The 21,523-nt window shown below is 41.0% G+C and overlaps 2 protein-coding genes and 1 pseudogene across 8 annotated transcripts in view; 1 reads left to right on the top strand and 2 right to left on the bottom strand.

Annotated features, from left to right (window-relative positions):
- Positions 1-2,776, bottom strand: part of MTHFS (methenyltetrahydrofolate synthetase) — a 316,186-nt gene extending 313,410 nt beyond the window's left edge. For 6 of the 7 annotated variants that reach the window (XM_068559114.1, XM_068559126.1, XM_068559095.1 and 3 more), the window contains exon 1: positions 2,620-2,776. In XM_068559114.1, coding sequence (XP_068415215.1) covers positions 2,620-2,736 — 117 coding nt within the window. In that variant the 5' untranslated portion in view covers positions 2,737-2,776. Of the gene's footprint in view, positions 1-2,355; positions 2,585-2,619 lie in introns of those variants that run through there. The other variant, XM_068559100.1, reaches the window with a different exon arrangement.
- A 5,624-nt stretch (positions 2,777-8,400) lies between these two features.
- On the bottom strand, positions 8,401-17,220 carry BCL2A1 (BCL2 related protein A1). The gene is made up of 2 exons (XM_068538089.1): positions 16,774-17,220; positions 8,401-8,567 (listed from the first exon to the last, which is right to left on the bottom strand). Exons 1-2 carry the CDS (start codon positions 17,191-17,193, stop codon positions 8,460-8,462), a joined length of 528 nt encoding a protein of 175 aa, XP_068394190.1. The 5' UTR covers positions 17,194-17,220; the 3' UTR covers positions 8,401-8,459.
- A 1,844-nt stretch (positions 17,221-19,064) lies between these two features.
- On the top strand, positions 19,065-20,904 carry LOC137761174 (regulator of nonsense transcripts 3B pseudogene; annotated as a pseudogene).
- Positions 20,905-21,523: the final 619 nt, after the last annotated feature.

Genomic DNA, 21,523 nt, shown 5'->3' with positions numbered 1-21,523 from the left:
TTTCTCTCTCTGATGCCAGCTCTCAGCTGTCAATCTACTGGTATCAGTGGTTCTGTCTCTATACGGCTACTATTCCCACCTGGAGTTTTTTTAAATTCTAATCTACTATAGACACAGAAACCAAACTGAACTCATCTTTATTGTTCCCATGCCCCTCCAAAATCTGCTCCAACTCTTACCTTCCTTGTGCCTAGTAATGTTCAAAACCCTTTATCCCCAGCTCTAAAGTTTGGAATCATAGGTGGCCCCCCTTTTCCAGTACTCTCTAATCTCCATCCAGTTAATTGCCAAGTCCCGCTGATTCTCACTACATAGTCTCTCAATTTACCTGCTTTTTCCCCTCACCTTCACCGCCCATGCCCTTGTTTACATCTTCAGTACCTCTCACCCAAATTATCACAACAGCCCCTTACTGGTCTCCATGTATTTTTTTTCTCATTCTTCCACCCCCAACCCATTTTCCAAAAATGCTGCCAATATTCTCTTCCTAAAGGATATATCAAAAATATGTAAAGCACTCAATGCATCCCTTAACACACTTCTTTAACCTTCACGATAGGTCTTCAAGGATGACATTATCCTTCTTACAGATAAGGAACCAGAGGCTCAGAAAGATTAGGGGACTTGTCCAAGGCCATATGCAGCTAAAACGCAGTGGAACCAGGTTAAATCCAGAGCTAGAGTTCCAAAACCCATGTTAAATTGTCTTTCCTTCTCTTGCCAAAATATTCCTGCACATGTTCACCCACCCTATCTTCCCTTCACCTGACAAAATTCATCTTGTACTACAAAATATTTCTCAAACATCTCCCCATAGAAAGAAAGCCTTCTGATTCCCCCTCCCCTAAGCTTGGTTCCTACAGCTTTGGTGTTTACCTTTACCGTACATCTCAAAGCACTGCAATTCTTTATTCACATGTCTGTTTCCTCTTGAAGACTCTCTGCTCCTTCAGAGCAACAATCCTACCTTAATATTTATTTGGCTGCGCTGGGTCTTTAGTTGCAGCACGTGGGATCTTTTAGTTGTGGCATGCAGGCTCTTAGTTGCGGCATGCAGGATCTAGTTCCCTGGCCAGTGATCGAACCCGGGCCCCCTGCATTGGGAGCGCATAGTCTTAACCACTGGACCACCAGGGAAGTCCAACAAGCCTATCTTTTTCATTCCTACAACCCAGTACATAGCAAAGTATGGCCCACAGTATGAGTTCAATATATGTGAATTAATTAGCTAAATTTTAAGCACCTAGAGAGTAAGGATAAGATTCTATACTTCTCCACATCCACTAAAGCAACTAATGCCTTCCTCATATAGCTAAAAATACTGAGTTTGAATAAATAAACTAACATCTGCATAGATCCCCTCCTGCACACCTATGTATATGAAGAGGGGGATGAAATGCTTGTATTTGCTTTACTGCTTTGACCCATAGGAGCCTTGAATTTGAGAAACTAATGGATGATAGACTAGTGAAGGATAATTTAAAAATTCTTACGGCGTATCTAATTTCAAGGGACATCAAGGAAAAGAACTCCCATGCTAATTTCCGAATATAACATTGGTATCTATGTCAGAGACAGGATGCTGGGGAAGACGGATCATTAGTTTGACTTAGAATTACTAACATTTACTTATTCACGGGACATCAATTTTTTTTCCCTTGGGCATCCAACAAAAACCAGTCTCCCAGACATCTTTAGCACATGCCTTCAGGACAGGATCTGTCCGCCATTTTACTGATACGAAAACTGGCATTACATGAACTTGTATTATACTACACGGTAGTATCTAACAAGTCAGTCTGCGAAAGTTAACAAAATCGAGGTATTATAACCAACAGGCACGAAACTGGACTCATTCCCCTAATTTCCCTCTTCTGCTTCCTATCTTCTTGGGCAGCCTAAGTATAAGAATCAGTTCTTTCATTAATTCAGAAAAGCATTTAATGTTCACCTACTGAGTGATAGGAGGAGGCTAGGCCCTGAGGCTACGGAGACAGGGCTCTGCCCTCCACAGGCTCAGTGAAGGGCTTCCATCCTAGAGCATCTCTGCACCCCATCTTGGGCTCCCTCGTCTGAAGTAATTGCATCTTTCTCTGATCATTTTACTGCTATGACTGGACTCTAATTTTTTTTTTTTTTTTTTTTTTTTTTGGTCGCGCTGCGTGGCATGTGCGATCTTAGTTCCCCGACCAGGGAGCCAACCCGCGCCCCCTGCAGTGGAAGCGCGGAGTCCTAACCACCGGACCGCCGGCGGGAAGTCCCCTGTAATTCATTCAGACTCACTGAAGGCACACTGGCGCTCAGGTGTCCGCCCGTCTCCCCCTCTAGATCTTTCTGCTCTTACGCTGCTCTTACCTCAGCAGTGTGTCACCCACTTCCATCCTCTCCCTCACAAACCCCATAACTCTCCACGGCGCCATCGCCCCGGGACACTGAGCACAACACCGTCCCAGCACCCACAACAGGACTTGCGCGCGGTCAGGGGAACACTGCGCGCCTTCAGCGGACGTGCGCGCGCCGGGCGGACGTGCGCGCGTCGGAGGTCCGCGCCTGCGCAGATCCGCAGGCCTGAAGGCGTCCGGCCCCGGCGTTACGGTGGCTGTCGTCGCGTTCTCCCACCTTCTGGGCCAAGAGGCGGGACTGGCGCAGCCGCTCCTCGGCGCTCAGCGCCCGCAAACGCCGCTTCAGCTCGGCCCGCAGGCTCCGCTTGGCGCTGCTCACGGCCGCGGCCGCCATCTCGCGGGTGCGATCCGGGTCCCGTCCGCAGGCCGCTGGGTCCGCCCGCCCCGGGGCGTGTCCGGGCTCGGCCGGGCGCGCCCCCGCTTCCGGGTCGCCGGGCGCACCACGCCTCCCGCCCTTGGTACCCGAACTAAGTGCCTTCGCGGTCAATGTACGCCCCTCCCCCAGCAAGTCGAGGGCAGCCGTGACAGCTCTGCACGCCTGACCTCCCTGGGCCGGCGGTACTACTGGAAGGAGTTCTGTAAAGGCTCAGGATTCGCTGGGTGCCACGTGTCGTGTAGTACTGGGGCTCTCTGGGGCCTGAAAAGGCAAAGGCAGGCCGAATAGAGAAATCTATATGATACGCAGTCCTGTTAGCTAAAGGGAAGATGACTTTTTTAGTCTGTAATAAAGACTTCCTCTTTTTCTTTTCCAGTAGCTGGGAGGGAGCTGGTTTACTGCCGATGGGCGGGACAGATCCTTGATGAAGCAAGTGATTTTCTCTTACTATCAGCATGTCTCTTCTGTTCACCTCTGGAGAACTCAGGACTGAAAGTTAGTTCATTACAGGCTCAAGGTCCAACAATATTTTCACTGTAGAATAACTGGAACTTGCTCCTACTATAAAAGTTCTGTTCCGGGACTTCCCTGGTGGTCCAGTGGTTAAGACAACGCTTCCAAAGCAGGGGGTGCGGGTTCATCCCTGGTGGGGGAACTGAGATCCCACATGACGCATGGCCAAAAAAATAAAATGAAAAAAAAAAAAAAAAAGTTCTGTTCCTTCAGAAACAGAAGATTTGAGAAAGTGTAGACACCAAGAATTTTTTTCTCTTGCAGGGCATGTGACCTGGATTGGGAGGAGGGAGGATAGTAGCTCAAGGGAATAACTAGGCGTGGAGAAAGTCTCCGTAATCTGATGAAAAGGTGAGAAAGTTAATTAATCGGTGGATAAAGAAAATAAACTTTGAAATTGTTGGAAATTTAGAGAAAATACAGCAAGTCTATGTGAAGGTTTAGTAAGTTTTATGTCAATAAATCAACTTTGCTAAAATGTGTGTGGAAAAAGAAGCATTGAAGAATAGCTAGGAGAACGCTGAAGAAAACAAAAGACCGCAGCAGGGAACTAGCCCTTCCAGACACTGAAACATATTATAAAGGCTCTATAATTAAAACAGTGTGGTACTGCCACTTGAATATACAGTGGACCAGTGGAATAGAACAGAAAGAACAGAAGGAGATATAGAACGGACTTCCTAGCCTCCATAATCACATAAGCCAATTCTTTATATTCTCTTTATAGATAGATACTGTCTATTTGTTCTGTATCAATACATATGTATATATATACACACACATACACATATATCAGGAGATAATATTAATAGGAGGTATCAGGTATATATAATAAGATATAAGATATATATATATATCCTATTGGTTCAGTTTCTCTGAAGAACTCTAATACAGATTTCTATATGCTAACAATGAATAATCTGACATTTAAAAAACAATTCAATTTACAAGAGCATTAGAAAAATAAAATACTTAGGAATAAATTTAACAAAGGGAGAGTTAAACTTCTGAAAGCTACATGGCATTGTTGAAAGAAAGAAAACCTGTATAAGTGAAAGGACAGCTCATGTTTATAGATCGGAAGACTTAGTATTTTTAAGATAGCAGTACTCCACAAATTAATCTATAGAATCAATGCAGTCCCTATCAAATTTGGCCTTTTTGCAGAAATCAATAAGCCAATCCTAAAATTCATATGGAAATGCAAGGAACCCAGAATAACCAAAACAACTTTGAAAAAGAAGAACAGAGTTGGAAAACTCACCCTTGCCAACTTCAAAAGTTACTACCAAGTTACAGTAATCAAGACAGTATGGTATTTGCTTAAAGATAGATAGGAAAATGTCATAGAATTGAGAGTCCAGAAATAAGCCTTTACATTTATAGTTGATGTGTGTTTTTTTTGACAAAAGTACCAAGATAATTCTATAGGTAAAGAATAGTCTTTTCTAACAAATGATGCTGGGACAGCTAAATGTCTACATGCAAAAGTTAACTCAAAATAGATAAAAGACCTAAATATAAGAGCTAAAATGAAACTCTTGGAAGAAAACATAGGCATAAATCTTCATCACCTTGGCTTCAGCAATGGTTTCTTAGTTATAACACCAAAACCACAAGCAAGAAAGGAAAAGTAAATTGGACTTCATCAAAATTAAAAACATTTGTGCATCAAAGGACACTATCAAGAAAATGAAAAGACAACCTACAGACTGGGAGAGAATATTCACACAAGTCATATACCTGACAAGGGACTTGTATCTAAAATATATAAAGAACTCTTCAACTCAGCAATTAAAAAAAAAAGATAATCCGATTTAAAAATGCGCAAAGGACTTGAATAGACATTTCTCCACATCAGATATCCAAATGACCAATAAGCACTTAAAAAGATCACCATTAGTCATTAGAGAAATCCAAATCAAAACCACAGAGAGGCACCACTTCTCACTAGGGTGGCTATAGTAAAAAAAAACGAGATAAATGTTGACAAGGGTGTGGAGAAATGGGAACCCTTATAATGTTCTACATACATATACATACAAGAAGGGTGTGGAGAGAAGCCAAAATAGAATACAAGCAGGGACGAACAAACTGAACTGTATTGTCAGTGATTAGCATAACCACAACAAGTGGGTGGAGAAGAAAAAAAACTAAGTTAAGTAACTTTGGAAAACAGTATTTTGACTGTATACTGTAAGGCCAAAGACAAAAATAACTTTACACAAATATTGCACTAGTTAGTACGTTTATTTTTCACAGGGGTGTATATTAACAATTGTGAAGCGACTTTATTCTAGAATTGAACAAATAAGGAAAGATATTGTGGATAATGAGTCAGGTTTCTCCCTGTTGGAAAAAGAAGTTACACATAAAGAAAGAGGGAATTGGGGAATGAACCCTGTGGTGCTGGATAATTAGAAGTGTCAGTGTTGAAACTAACACAACATTGTAAATCAACTATACTCAAAAAAAACCCGAAGTGTCAGTATGAACCCATGGTTTTAAATATATAAACAAATGGATAGATACAGAAATAAATAGAGATATGTATGTTGAAAGCGCACATATATTTCCTAGCTCTGTTTGGGAGAGGGCCTAGAAGCAGTGACACTGCAGTAGCAATGAAATCTAGCAACCAGATCTTGATTTCTAAATATTCTCTGATAAACAACCAGGGCTTCTTGATTCTAGAGTTGAGGCAGGAACAAGATGGGCCTGGAACAAATTGTAGGGCCATAGAGTAAGGAAGTGATTTTTTTTAAAATAAATTTTTTTATTTTTGGCTGTGTTGGGTCTTCATTGCTGCACACGGGCTTTCTCTAATTGCAGTGAGCGGGGGCTACTCTTCGTTGCAGTGCGCGAGCTTCTTGTTGCAGTGGCTTCTCTTGTTGCAGAGCACAGGCTCTAGGTGCACGGGCTTCAGTAGTTGTGGCATGTGGGCTCAGTAGTTGTGGCGCATGGGCTTAGTTGCTCTGTGGCATGTGGGATCTTCCTGGACCAGGGCTCGAACTCGTGTCCCCTACATTGGCAGGTGGCTTCTTAACCACTGCTCCACCAGGGAAGTCCCTATGTTTTTATTTCTTTTGAATAAATACGTAAGAGTGGAGTTGCTGGGTCCTACAGTAAGTATGTGTTTAACTTTATGAGAAGTTGCCGATCTGTCTTCCAAAGCAGTTGTACAGTTTGCCATTATCACCAGTGGTGGATGAGAGTTCCAGTTATTCCACATCTTCCTCAAGGGTGGTATTATTAGTCTTTTTTATTTTAGCCATCCTGGAGGATGTGCAGTGGTCTCATTGTGGTTTTAATTTGCATCTCCCTCATGATTAATGGTGTCCCAGCATCTTTTCCATGTCTGTTGACCATCTACTTTTGTGTGTGAAGTGTATGTTCCAATTTTTTGCCAATTTTTAAATTAGGTTGATGGTCCTGTTGTTATCGAATTGTACAAGTATTATATTTATTCTGGATACAAGTCCTTTGTCAGATAATAATGTGACATATATTATCTCTCATTCCATGGCTTGCTTTCTTTGAGTTTTTTTTTTTTAAACAGCTTTATTGAGATATAATTCACATACCCTCTCTTTGACTGCTTAACTGTGTCTTTTTAAAAGAATTTTAAAATTTTGGTGATTTCTAAATTACCGTTTTTTTTCTTTTCTGGTTCAGGTTTTTTGTATTGTAGCTAAGAAATCTTTGCCTACTCCAAGGTTGTGAAGATTTTCTCATGTGTTTTCCTCTTGGAGTTTTATAGTTAACATTTAGGTCTGTGATCTGTTTTCACTTTCATTTTTGTGTTTGGCTTGAGGTAGGAGTTGAGGTTCATAAAAGCCTTTTTTCTTTAAAGTGCTAAACAGAACACACAGTGAGCTGCACTTTGAAAGACCAGGTCACCAACCAAGCCAGAAATGGTCAGTGATATCCCAGTGTCACTTTGTTAAATAGCTCATGGCAGTGTAAAAGCCAGGGTTTGTGGTTTCTTGTGCAAGTGTATTCCAGGTAGCAGTACCCTTACACATGCTTCCTGTTTATGTCCGTTCATGACTATTCATTCCCACCACTTAGCTCTGATTAATGCAAAAATGAATTAAAACTTAACACAGTTCAGTAGGGCGAGGGGAGGCACTTGGCTGAAGAGGGAAAAAGAAAATGCTCCCTGCCTCCTGCAGACACAAGCCCAGGTGGCCTAGGTAGTTGCCTCTCAGGTGTGATTTGATAAGTAACCAAAGCTACTTGTGTCAAAAATATTTCCCTACTGACTTGCCCCAGTGTCCTAATCCCCACCATTAAGAATCACTATGAGAGGTAAAGCATGAATTAACTGAAATCCCCTGTGAAAATGCCCATAGCCTGAAGGGGGTGCTGGGGAGGGAAGGCTGTGGTTTCTTTATTGGATCAATCAACAACTTCCTAGGAAAGGAAAAGCAAGCCCCAGTGGGGCAGAGATTGTACTGAGGGAGGAAAAGGAAGAGTGGGAAAGTCGAGAACAAGGTACTGTGCTCCCATGTTGCAACCAGATTTGCTGACCTAAAAAATCAGAACACAGGGGCTAATAAAAGACATAATTTTCTACTTTGTGAAATTTTTAAATAGAGAGTTTAACAGTGGCCCAATGTTGAATGGTTTACCTGTCTTTGTTCAGACTATCCCGGAGTCTCCTCCATATCTGGTTGCCATATTCATCAACTTTACATGGCAACTCTAAAGTGTGGCAGAGAGGGCATTGGTGGAAAACCCTACGTAAGCATCTAGGGGCACTGGGGACTCCAGAAAGCTTGGAGCCCAGAGGTACATGAGAAGCAGACCTCACCCATCATCAGTCTAGACTGGCGACACCGAAAATGATTTTTGGGTAATGGACACACCCTTAAGAAAATCTGCCAAAGACATCACCTTCCTGGTCATCATTCTCTTAATTCAATCTCTGTACCCTGTATTGAGCTTTACCCTTTTGTTGGACCCGCAGGCAGGACACAAATTACGTATAGAGACAAATACATACAATTTATTCATTAAAATGGGGACAAAATTCCCATAACTCTGGAATGTCAAGTTATATCATCAAAGTTCTTTGTTTAGAAGTAGAAGTAAGTGTTGGCAAGTGCTTCTTGTACAATTCAAGAAAATTAGGCAGATTTCACAATATGGAGTGTCCTTTTTGGTCAATAATACTGCTTCAGGAGACATAATATTTCACAGATCATTCCTGTAACTTCCAGAAAAGTCAGCCAGCCAGATTTGGGTTCAAACTTCTTTACAAAGCCATTTTCCTATGAGAGAACAAATTTAACATTTTAAAAATTAGTGGAGACTAAGTTTGCTGGAATGAAAAGCAAAGAAACTTTCATTTAAAAAATGCAGGTAGTCAATCTTCTCTGTACTTTCACCAGTTTTATTCTATTCATCCTTATTATCATTCTCTATCTCCCATTCCAGACTGCTCTAGAGCAGCACTGTCCAATAAAAATATAGTGTGAGCTACCTATGTAATTTTTTTTAGTAGCCACATTTTTTTTTTTTTTTTTTTTTTTTTTTTGCGGGATCTTAGTTCCCCAACCAGGGATTGAACCCACACCTTCTGCAGTGAAAGCGAAGAGTCCTAACCACTGGATCGCCAGGGAATTCCCAGTAGCCACATTTTTAAAAGTAAAAAGAAAGAGGCAAAATTAATTTTTAAAATATATTTAGTTCATCTAAAATGTTATAACTTCGGGACTTCCCTGGTGGTCTAGTGGTTAAGACTCTGCACGTCCACTGCAGGGGGCGTGGGTTCGATCCCTGCTTGCTGAACTAGGATCCCGCATGCCTGCCTCACAGCCAAAAATAAATGAATGAATGAATGAGTAAATAAAGTGTTATGATTTCAATATGTAATCAATATGGAAACAAGATATTTTACTTTTTTTTGTACTGAATCTTTAAAACCCAATGTGTGTTTGTACTTAGGGCATCTCTTGATTCAGACCAGCCACACTGCAACTGTCCAAGAGTCACAAGTGACAAGTGGCTGCTATATCGGATGGCATAGCTCTAGAGGACAGAAAACCTATCTTTTTTTCCCCTCTTTTTCTTTCAAATGTCTGGTATTGAAATATGCATTTATATTTGTAAACCCCATTGTGCTGAGAGTCATAAGGACTCAACAGTAAAGCCAGATTAAATCAGTGCCTCTGAGCCTGTGAGAACGTTGTGGTTTCCATTACAATTCATTCTCTTTTTGATCAGACATGTTTTTTTAAAACAAATAAGAGTATAAACTGGACACTGTATGTAATTAATTTATAATCTATTCTTATAGAGCATCCTCACTGAAAAGTACCTCTGAGATCACCCGGCCTAATGCCCTCTCTTATTTTGACAAATGAGGAAACTGAGGTCCAGAAAAAAATAAGTTACATAAGGTTACCTGACTTCTTAGTGCTTGGACCTCTACTGGGATGCAGACACCATTCTTTTCACTCCGTAAATTTTCAAACCACCACCAAGAAGATTAGAAAATAGTTAAAATAATTTTTTTTAAATGTTGTAAACATTTGCTCTGCCTCCAGCAAGTTCCATTTCTGGGGGTTACAAATGCCTTCAAGTAGTTCACAGTCTAGTGTGACTAATATCAAAATGTAAACCAAGCATATTTCTTTGACAGAGAACTCTGTAGTGCCTTGGAATTGTCTTTTTGAGCATCACTGGCAGCGCAGACAAACACCAGTCAGGGGAATTTTCCATTGAAAAGACTGAGCAAGAAAGCCAGCTTCCACTAACCCTCTGTGTGAAGTGTGGAGTCATGCTGGGAGATGCATGCTGTCACATGCTAACAGAGGAGACAGACTGCCCCTTCTCTTCTTCCTCTTTCCCCTGCCCTTACACACTCACACATTTCCCGTGCATTCTAGGTGTGCATCCACCTCAGTGCTCACCTTCCTAGAATTTTCACAAACCCCGTATTAATGGGGCACTCTAAAATGATTTTTATTATTGTTACAATGATCACCATCTATTACAATTAGGCAGTTAATATGTCATCCTCTTATATATATTAAAGTTCTAAACTAAAGCATGAACAAAGGAGGGACTTCTCTGGTGGTCCAGTGGTAAGACTCCGTGCTCCCAATGCAGGGGGCCCGCGTTCGATCCCCGGTCGGGGAACTAGATCCCGCATGCATGTCACAACTAAGAAACCCGCATGCCACAACTAAGACCGGGTGGAGCCAAAATAAATGAATAAATATTAAAGCGTGAACAAAGGAAAAAACTGACAAATTCAGCAATACGAAGATTAAAGTTTTTTAAAACGATAAGAAACTAAAATAAGAAGAACAACAGACCAGGAGACTATTTACATTTGCCATGAAAGAGTTCGTTCAAACGTAAGAGAAAAATCATCAAGCCCTTAATAGTTAAAAAAGGCAAAGGCTGTTAAAAAGAGAAATATAAATCATTAAACAAGTATATGGGGGGAAGAGGGGGTGGGATGAATTGGGAGGTTGGGATTGACATAGATACACTAATATGTATAAAATAGATAACTAATAAGAACCTACTATATAAAAAAAAGACACAAAAAAATATAATTGTCTTAAAAAAAAGTATATGGGAAAGAATTCCACATTACTAGCAGTTAAATAAATTCACATTTTAATACATGTTATTGTTTTTTAGACCTATTAAATTGACCTTGTTATCTTAAGCCTATTAAACCCTCAAAATTATATCTAATGGTTCTGCCCAATGCTGGTAAAGTTGTGACATTGTCCCATTGATACAAACCTTCTGAAAGCAATATGTATTCCAATATGTATAAGTAGTGTAATTATACTCATATATGAACCAATCACTCTAGTGTTAGAAAGTGATCATGAGGCGGTCTTCTAAAATGTGGGGGGGGGGGGTGGGGAAACCATCTTCATGTTCAGTATTGAAGCATTATTTCTAAGAAGGGAAAACAGAAACCAACCCAAATGTCTAACAGTTGGGAATTGCTTAAGTAAATTATGATGCATAAAACTGGTGGGATATTCTGTAGACACTGAAAATGTTAACATGGAATAAGTGAGGCAAGTTGTTTAAAAAATCACTCTGACTGCTGTGTGGAGAACAGACCATCGCAGGGCAAGCATGGAAGTAGGGACACTGGTAGAAGGCTCTTGACATAGTCAAGTGAGAGAGGAAAGTCGCCTGGAGGCACTGGATATGCAGTATTTCAAAGGTGCCCCCAACAGAATTTGCTGATGAGTTGGACGTAGGGTATGAGGGAAAGGGGTCACGGGTGACTCCCAAGGTTAGAGAGCTGAACTTAGGTTTCCTGAAGGACCCACAGGAAGACTTGAACTATGTTGCACCTTAGTTTTCATTAAATGATTTTTAAATCTCAAGTTAAAATTCAAAAGAAATACAAGACGAATCTGGCCCCCAAATCTGTTTAGTCAAAGGATATGTAAGAATTCTTGAGATTGTATTACATCACTGCTAGATCTTTACGCCTTTTGGAAATGCCTTTGCCGGATTGAATACTTAGTCAGTCGTCTACATGCCTGTGTATGTCCTTTTATTTGCCCTCACCAGACCATTACTTAAAGCAAGACGATCATAAAAAAATATAACCTACTTTGCCTAACTCTTATGACTCAGACTTTAATATACTGGTCACTTGGAAAGCACCAATTCTGACTGTACATCCCTACTTTCAAAAGGGGCTTTCTTTTGGTATTAGAGTAGTTTTAAGAATTACATATTTAAACTTTCTGGAATTTCCCATATAACCTTCATAGTTGTATTAATATCTGACAGTTTACAAAGCACTCTTACAGAAATGTCCTTTAATCTTTTAACTTCCCTTCTAAGGTACGTATTACTGTCTTCATTATATATTACATATAACATAATATAATATTTATTATATTTATTATATTAGGAATTTGAGTTTCAAGTTACTTCTGAAACTCACTCAAGATCACACTTCTAGTGAATGGGAAAACCAGAGTTCAAATCTCAGTTTCTATGCTAGTTCATTCAATCATTCCATCAACAAATATTTGTTGGCTACCTTCTATACCATAGGCCCTGGGCCAAGCATGCAGTATTCAGTGGTGCATTAGGTAGACATGATTCCTCCCGTGTGGAGCTGAGGGCTGAGTGTCCTTTCCACTCAACCAGCACAGGCACAGGAGAATGCTTTACTGAAGAGGGCAAAAGTAAGAAAGCCACCTAGCTGCAAAGGAAAGGCAATCCCAAGGGGTGAGATGAGTTTCATCTCAGGCGCATTCTAATGGTTTTTAAGAACCAGCCTTTCCTCATGAATGCCAAAGACGGATAAAAACAAATAGCACTAGCTCTCCTGTGAGATCTATGAGAGCCTATTCGTTTTCAGCACGTCAAATTGGCAGAGGGACAGGAGGAAATAACGGTAAATGTGGAAGAGGAATAGAAAGCGAGATGAGAAGCAGCAAAGAAAAGAAGGAGAGAAAGAAAAGAAGGGAGAAAGAGGGAGGGAGGGAAGGAAAAAGGGGAGGAAGAAAGGAAGGAAAAAGGGGAGGAAGAAAGGAAGGAAAGTAACTCACTTAATCTCATAAGTAATCAAACAGGAGATTATGACCCCATTTTTGATACACTGGTCTTATTTTTTTTACCTTTAGGGCATCTGTTTTAGATGGTGGCTAATATCTAACTATAGTTGATATAATTTCTGGAGATTAAATCTATTCAGGGAAGTTAGGCAATATTACTACTAATAATAACAATAGCCCTAAGCTTGTATTGAGTTATTTGTAGAAACTGTGTTCTGGGTGCTTTATATATAATATTAACTGATTTAATCCTTACACCAGTCCTAGGAGATAGACAGCAATAGTCTTCCCATTTTACACATGAGGTTTAGGGAAGCTAAATAACTTGTTTACGTCACACAGGTAGTAAGCATGAAATGAACTCAGGTCCGTCTGATTCAGAGTTGGTGCCCTTATTATCTCTGCTGTCCTCACATACCACATTCTTGATCCAAAAGTTTTCATAAAATCTCTGGGCACACTTAAAATTTAATTAAATATGGGTACTCTCTAGTTGTAGGTGAAATGCCCCTCTCATCTCTCATTATAGGCACGCATCTTTAATCTGGAGCCAATGACAAGCACATATAAATGACTGTGGATAGGACAAGAGATCAGTGATTTTTTTGGAGAGTTTTCCAGGACGGTAGAAAGTCAGAAGTTGGTGCTTCCTTCTTGATGAAGTTGTAAAATGCCTCCTCATCTTCCTCTCTTCCTATGGGCCACCTGACTCCACTAGCACAGGCATGGGATTGTACCCTTTCCCCGGAAGTTAGTCATTCAAGAGTAGGTTCGGGACTTCCCTGGTGGCGCAGTGGTTGGGAGTCCGCCTGCTAATGCGGGGGACATGGGTTCGAGCCCTGGTCCGGGAGGATCCCACATGCCACGGAGCGGCTGGGCCCGTGCGCCACAACTACTAAGCCTGCGCTCTAGAGCCCGCGAGCCACAGCTACTGAAGCCCGTGTACCTAGAGCCCGTGCTCCTCAACAAGAGAGACCACCGCAATGAGAAGCCCGCGCACCACAACAAAGAGTGGCCCCCGTTCGCCACAACCAGAGAAAGCCCACGCACCGCAACGAAGACCCAACGCAGCCAAAAATAAGAAATATAAATAAATAAATAAATTAAAAAAAAAAAAAAAAAGAGTAGGTTCATTCATTTGAGCAGATTTGTCAACATCAGTATGCAGAGAAGATACTGGTTTGCCATGCTGGTCTGTACTGATTCAAAAAAGCACTGCCCGTCTTGAACAGATTCAGTGTCTCCTATGAGCTGGGAAAGGAATATTGAGGTTGCTTTGAAATGACATCTTAAAGGGCATTTCTATTCTGTCTAAGCTGTTCAAGTGTAAAAGTCAAGAGCTGAAAACCTACATAAGGACTTGGTGAAGGCTGATGTGTGTGTGGGGGGCACATGTGTGTTTATATCCTGCCATACTCACTCACACTTACACCTGTACCGCCCCCAAAAGATGAGCACACTTCTAGACTTTCTCAGAGACAATTCCACACCCTCCACTAATTATGAGTTCCACGAGCTTACAAAATTTATTGTTAAGAAGTTAAAATTTTCAGTAACGTTTATTCATTTTCTGCGTGTTCCAAATACAGTGCAAACTCATGTGGAGCTTGCAAACTAGTATGCTCATACGTGGGCCTCTGTGCTAACGAACTTCTGCCTTCACTTGAAACCTACACAGCATAATAGCTGAAATTTCCACCCGTCCTTCAGTATAGCTTTCCACAGCAACCAGAAAAAAACACGACCAAATATCTCACATGCTTTGTCTAGCCCCAAGTCAGGCTGAGTTACAGGAAGAAAAGGTGATGGAGAAAGGGGAGTGGCTGCAGTAAGCCCTATCATTATGCAGGAAGACCTCAACAAAATGCACAAAACATCAAGTAAAAGATTTCATCAACGTTTAAAACATAAGCACTGAAGACATCTATAGTTTTAAAAGACAACAGATTAGAAGATATCTACCACATATATAAAAATAATTTGTGTCCAGAATATTCCAAGAATTCCTACAAATCAGTGAGAAAAAGACAAAATAATAGGAAAACAGCAAAGGATATAAATAGGCAGTTCTCTGAATAAGAATTACAAATGGTCAATAAACATGTAAAGACGCTCAATATGAAAAGATGCTTAACCTCACTGGTAATCAAGGAAACAAGAATTAAAACAAGATAAATTAGGTATATATTTTTAAGCCAGCGGAATAGGGAAACTATGAGAGACTACTATAACCTAATGTTAGTCAGCCGGGATGGGAGGAAATGTGGGATATTTGAACAAGCTGTGACAGGAGCATGACAAAGTGGTAGAACCACTTTGGAGGACAAGAATCTAGTAAATTTTAAAAAGTGTTTACACCATGACCCAGCAATTCTATGCCCCAATATCCATGCTAGAAAAACACACACAAGGGAAGACATGATTAAAGATATTCAATGAAGTATTGTTTGTGATAGCTCTGGAAATAAATAAATATCCATCAGCTAGAAATAACCAAACATTCAACAGCATTTACATACAACAGCGTATATGTAGTACTCTTGTTTTTTTGGATATGCTGCGACTGAGCCCCCTGCAGTGGAAGCACGGAGGCTTAATTAACCCTTGGACCGCCAGGGAAGTCCCTGTAGTACTCTTTAAAATACTTATTAACGTGGAACAACTAAGCCCATGCACCACAACTACTGAGCCTGCACGCTAGAGCCCGCGAGCCACAACTACTGAACCCGTGTGCCACAACTACTGAAGCCCATGCGCCTAGAGCCCGTGCTCTGCAACAAGAGAAGCCACCGCAATGAGAAGCCCGCACACCACAACGAAGAGTAGCCCCCGCTCGCCGCAACTAGAGAAAGCCTGCGCACAGCAACAAAGACCTAACACAGCCAAAAATAAATAAAAATAAATAAATTTTTAAAAATAAAAATAAAATAAAATACTTATTAAAATGCCCTTGGGTGAAAAAAAAAAAAAAAGCTGAATAAGTACCATGTACTATTTATACAAATAATTTATAAATACTATAAATTATTTAGTATTATATTAGTATTGTTACATAGTATTTAACAATTTATAACAATTGTTTTTACAAAGAAGTGCTGAGTATATTTTCTATGGATATGTTCAACAGGCATGTATTGCCTGTAAAAGAATTGATAACAGTGGATAGCTCTGGGAAGAGGGGAGGCCAGGGTTTGTGTTGAAGAGAGGACATAAGTGCTGTAAAAAAGTAAGTATTCAGTGTATTGGGATATAAAGAAAAGCATATACGTCCAGCTGGGAAAGGCCCCTTATCAATATGAGTTGTAATATAGGCTCCCTGCACGATCTTAGCTTTTTGAGACACTGATAATAAAGTGAATTTTTATTTGGAAATTCTTGAATAGTTTCTTGCTGGTGGTGCAGTACATTATTTTTTTTTAATCACTAAGCTTTACCAGCCAGAATTTGTCATATTAGAAAACTGAAAAAAAAAATCAATTTGTAAGCAATGAACTTGCAAAAATTTACACCTGTCTTTTGTAACATAATCTCTAAATATAACAGCATCTAATACCAACTCTTTCTGTACTAATTCTGCATTGTCATGACAACGCTAACAAGAGCTAAGTCTCAGACTAGACCCTGACTCTAAAGATGCATTAGGGAGGTGCATCTTTTATTAATCCCCAAAACTCACTCCTGCAATTTACACGGTTAGGAATAAAAACTGAAACCACAAGAGTTTTCCAACTATAAAGTTTTAAGATTCATTGGAAATGAGCCAGAAATTTTATTTTAAAATTTTAAAACTTTTAAAACAAACTACCCAAAGAAAATATAATCCTTAGGTAGTTTTTTTTTTTTTTTAATCAGCAAGGAAACTGTCAATTCCTATTTCAAAGTAAAGAACAACGAAGAATATTTCCATCACACATACCCAGCCTCCGTTCTGCCTTATCCATTCTCCTGTGGTTTTGGTTATGAACTCTGCAACAAAGTAAGAAATCTCCTTGTAAGTGTCCACATCTGGGGCAATTCGCTCTCCTAGAAGTTTCTTGATGAGAATACCTTCAAATGCAAATATGGTCACAATCCTTCCCCAGTTAACAATGCCATCTTCAAATTCCCTTTCCATCACTTGGTTGAAGATTGTTCTGGCGGTGTCTATGGACACAACATCAATATTGTCCAAGAATGGTTTCAAATTCTTTTCAACTTCGTTTTGGACTGAGAAAGCAACGTCTTGTAACACCCTGGATGTTTTGCTTGGACCAGATCCAGGCTGTGGTATCTGCAAGACGTACTTCAGGTAGTCCTGGGCCAGCATGTGAATATAGCCAAACTCGCTGTCGGTCATCTTCTTCCTGCCGGAGAGCAAAGTCTTGAGCTTGTTCACCTGGAAGTGACTGAGGCAATCTGAAGCAACAAACTCACGCCGCTTGGCGTAATATGACACATGGTTTCTGGAGGCTGGTGGAATTTCTGTTTGCATCACTTGATAGTATCCTTCCTCCTTGTCACTTTCATGCATAGGCTCTGTGTGAAAGAGAAAGTTTAACATGTGAAAGAGGAAAACGTTTCAAAGAGAGGCCACTTCCTCATCCTGTAAGTGATTAATGCAGTTTTAAAAGTTTTAAATTCAAGGATGTGGAGAAATTAGAACCCTCATACACTGCTAGCAGGATTGTAAAAGAGTGCAACCCCTGTGAAAAGTTTAGCAGTTCCTCAAGAAGTTAAATACTATAGGGACTTCCCTGGCAGTCGAATGGTTAAGATTCTGCTTCCACTGCTGGGGGCACGGGTTCCACCCCTGGCCAGGGAACTAAGATCCCACATGCTGTGCAGCGTGGCCAAAAAGAAAAAAAAAAAAAAGGTAACTATAGAATTACCTTATGACCCAGCAATTCCACTTATAAGTATATGCCCAAAAGAACTGAAAACAAGGACTCACACAAATCCTTACACACGAGTGTTCACAGCAGCATCACTTACAATAGCCAAAAGGTGGAAACAACCCAAATGTCCACCCGCAGATGATGCGATAAACAAATTGTGGAAGATTATTCCACCATAGAAAGGAAGTGCGGATACATGTTACAGCATGGATGAACCTCAAAATCATGATGCCAAGTGAAAGAAGCCAAACATAAGAGGTCACATATTGTATGATTCCATTTATGTGAAATATCCAGAATAAGTAAATCCAGAGACAGAAAGCAACTCGGTGATTGCCGGAGGCTAAGAGGAGAGGTGAGTAACAGCTTAGTAGGCACAGGCTTTTATTTTGTGATGAAAATGTTTTGGAACCACATAGAGGTGGTGGCTGCACACCATTGTGAAGATACTAAGCGTCACTAAATTGTTCACTTTAAAATGGGTCATTTTAGGGACTTCCCTGGTGGCGCAGTGGTTAAGAATACGCCTGCCAATGCAGGGGACGTGGGTTCGAGCCCTGGTCTGGGAAGATCCCACATTGCCACGTAGCAACTAAGCCTGTGTGCCATAACTACTGAGCCTGCACTCCAGAGCCCATGAGCCACAACTGCTGAAGCCCACATGCCTACAGCCCGTGCTCTGCAACAAGAGAAGCCACTGCAATGAGAAGCCTGCATACCGCAACTAGAGAAAGCCCACATGCAGCAACAAAGACCCAACACAGCCAAAAATAAATAAATAAGTAAAAGAATAAAATAAAAAAATACGAAAAATATGTTCCCCAAGAGCATTAAGCAATGGGTTAGGCGTTAAACCCATCCAAATCTAAAGACTGCAACACAAGATACTGCTAGATAAAACTAAAGCAGGGGACTTCCCTGGTGGCGCGGTAGTTAAGAATCCGCCCGCCAACGCAGGGGACACGGGTTCGATCCCTGGTCCGGGAAGATCCCACGTGCCACAGAGCAACTAAGCCCGTGCGCCACAACTGCTGAGCCTGCACTCTAGAGCCCGCGAGCCACAAGTGCTGAGCCCGCGTGCTGCAACTACTGAAGCCCACACGCCTAGAGCCTGTGAGCCGCAACAAAGAGTAGACGCCACTCACCACAACTAGGGAAAGCCCCCATGCAGCAACGAAGACCCGACGCAGCCAAAAATAAATAAATAAATTTATTTTAAAAAACTAAAGGGGTTCAAGCTTCTCCATCCCTTTCCCTTCTGTTATTCATTTCCTAAGTCCAGTCTCCTGTCAAAACAGCCTAGTGGTAGTGGCGTTCAGGCCGAGCTACCGCGATGAGGAGCGAAACCGTGGCCGTGAAGGAGGAGAAGGAGCATAGGCCTAAGGAGAAGCGAGTAACCCTCCTGACTCCCCCGGGGGCCACAGGCAGCGTCTGTGGGGCTTCGGGGGACAGCATCAAACGGGAAGATAAGCAGGATCGGGACAAGGAGAAGAAAGAGGCGTTGAGCAAGGTGGTAATACGGCGATGACCGCCCACTTTGACCAAGGAGCAGCTTCAGGAACATCTTCAGCCTATGCCTGAGCATGATTATTTTGAGTTTTTTTCTCACGATACTAGCCTGTATCCTCATATGTATGCCAGAGCATACATCAACTTCAAAAACCAGGAGGACGTTATTTTGTTCAGGGATCGTTTCGATGGTTATGTACTCCTTGACAATAAAGGTCAGGAATATCCTGCCCTAGTAGAATTTGCACCTTTTCAGAAAGCTGCACGAAAGAAGACTAAGAAAAGAGATACTAAAGTTGGGACTATCGATGATGATCCAGAATATAGAAAATGTTTGGAAAGTTATGCTGCAGATAATGAGAAAATGACATCTACTCCAGAGACACTGCTAGAGGAAATAGAAGCAAGACATAGAGAATTAATAGCTAAAAGGACAACCCCACTTTTGAGCTTCCTGAAAAACAAGCAGAGGATGAGAGAAGAAAAGAGAGAAGAAAGAAGGCGGCGAGAAATGGAAAGAAAAAGACAAAGAGAAGAAGAGAGGAGGAAATGGAAAGAAGAAGAGAAACGAAAAAGGAAAGATACAGAAAAGCTAAAGAAGATAGACAGAGTTCCAGAAAGGGACAAATTAAAGGATGAACCAAAGATTAAGCTGCTCAAGAAGCCAGAAAAAGGCGATGAAAAAGAATTGGACGAAAGAGAAAAGGCCAAGAAATTGGACAAAGAGAACCTGAGTGATGAAAGAGCCAGTGGGCACAGTTGTCCATTGCCCAAACGTTCTGATGGTGAATTTAAAGATGAAAAGCCTAAGAGACCTGAAGATGAGAGTGGCAGAGAATACAGGGAGAGGGAGCGGGATTATGAACGAGACCAAGAGCGCATACTGCGGGAAAGAGAGAGGCTGAAGCGGCAGGAGGAAGAGCGCCGCAGGCAGAAGGAGCGCTATGAGAAAGAGAAGGCTTTTAAAAGAAAGGAAGAAGAAATGAAAAAAGAGAAAGAAGCCCTTCGGGATAAAGGAAAGAAGCCTGAAAGTACAGAACCAGTAGGCAGCTCAGAAAAAAACTGAAAAGAAAGAGGAAGTGGTTAAGAGAGATCGCATAAGAAACAAGGATCGCCCAGCAATGCAGCTTTACCAACCAGGAGCTCGAAGCCGAAATCGACTCTGTCCCCATGATGACAGCACCAAGTCTGGAGATTCAACCATAGGAAAAAAGCAGGAAAGTGGTATTAGCCATAGAAAAGAAGGAAGCGAGGAGTGACAGGTCCAAATGGCCTTAGGTGTCCTGACTGTCTAGGCAGCCAAAGAGCACGAATTAAGCAATCCAGAAGTGCCTTCAGGGCGAAGGAATAGAGAGAGAGAAAGGGGGTCGCTGTGCTGGTGGGGTACACTGCAGAGGAGTGTGTCTTGCGTCAAAGCAGGACCCCGCTTGCACGCTCCGATTGGAAGTACAATTTCATTTTTCATGCAGTTCCTACAAATTAATTTTAAAGTGTCCGACAAAGCTGAGGGAGAGGACATACATTGCAATTTGCAGGCAGGAAATGTCAAGAGAGGACTTAATTAGGTATGACACGAGAAGAAGATACAGGAACTGGCTCTAAAATCAAAAGGTTTTGTTAATCCTGGATTGAATTTTCTTAATTTCAGTGGAGCAGAGTCACTTTGAAGTCTTGTTCGGATCTAGTTATAGTCATTGTTGGTGATAACTGTTGACTTTGTGTAGTGTAGAAGCAACAAGCATGTAATTGTAATACAAGTACAGTGAAGGATATAACAGATGTTCGCTTCTGCAAAAACTTAAATAGTCATGTCATGTCTGTATCCTATGTCCTAAAGTTTTAGGGTTAGTTTTAGTTTTTTGTTTGCTTACGTGAGCTTAGCATAAAAAAAAACTTTTTTAACATCTCCTTTTGCCTCTAGCAATTTTTATATTACTAAAGTTTAACCCTTAGTTGGTGCTTGACAATCCAGTCTTTGTTTTATCTTAGGTCTCATAAGCTGAGTGCCTACCGTCTCCAGGAAGGAAACTGCACCAATATTTGTTCCTGTTAAATAGCAACTTTTATGCTTAGCTTGTTTTGCAGTCGATGCCAATAAATATCAACATCACTCAAAAAAATAAAATAAAATAAAATAAATAAAAAATAAAAAAATAAAAACAGTCTAGTATCTACGGCTGCCCTAAATGTAAGAGATCCTCTAAAAAGTCACACTAGGAAATTAGTAGCTTGATATTTTACTCCTGAGCGCCAGGATTATAGAAGAGGTTGATTAGAAAGGGC

Source organism: Eschrichtius robustus, chromosome 1 (assembly GCF_028021215.1).
Source record: "Eschrichtius robustus isolate mEscRob2 chromosome 1, mEscRob2.pri, whole genome shotgun sequence".
NCBI classification, from domain to species: Eukaryota; Metazoa; Chordata; class Mammalia; order Artiodactyla; family Eschrichtiidae; genus Eschrichtius; species Eschrichtius robustus.
This window is presented reverse-complemented; position numbering and strand designations above follow the sequence as displayed.

Bases quoted from the DNA above. Each gene is read 5' to 3' on its own strand.
- BCL2A1 (XM_068538089.1), bottom strand. From the start codon at position 17,193: ATGACCGACAGCGAGTTTGGCTATATTCACATGCTGGCCCAGGACTAC. The intron at 8,568-16,773 runs GTATGTGTGATG...GTTCTCTCATAG, and splicing joins TAAGGCAGAACGGAGGCTGG to GAAAATGGCTTTGTAAAGAA.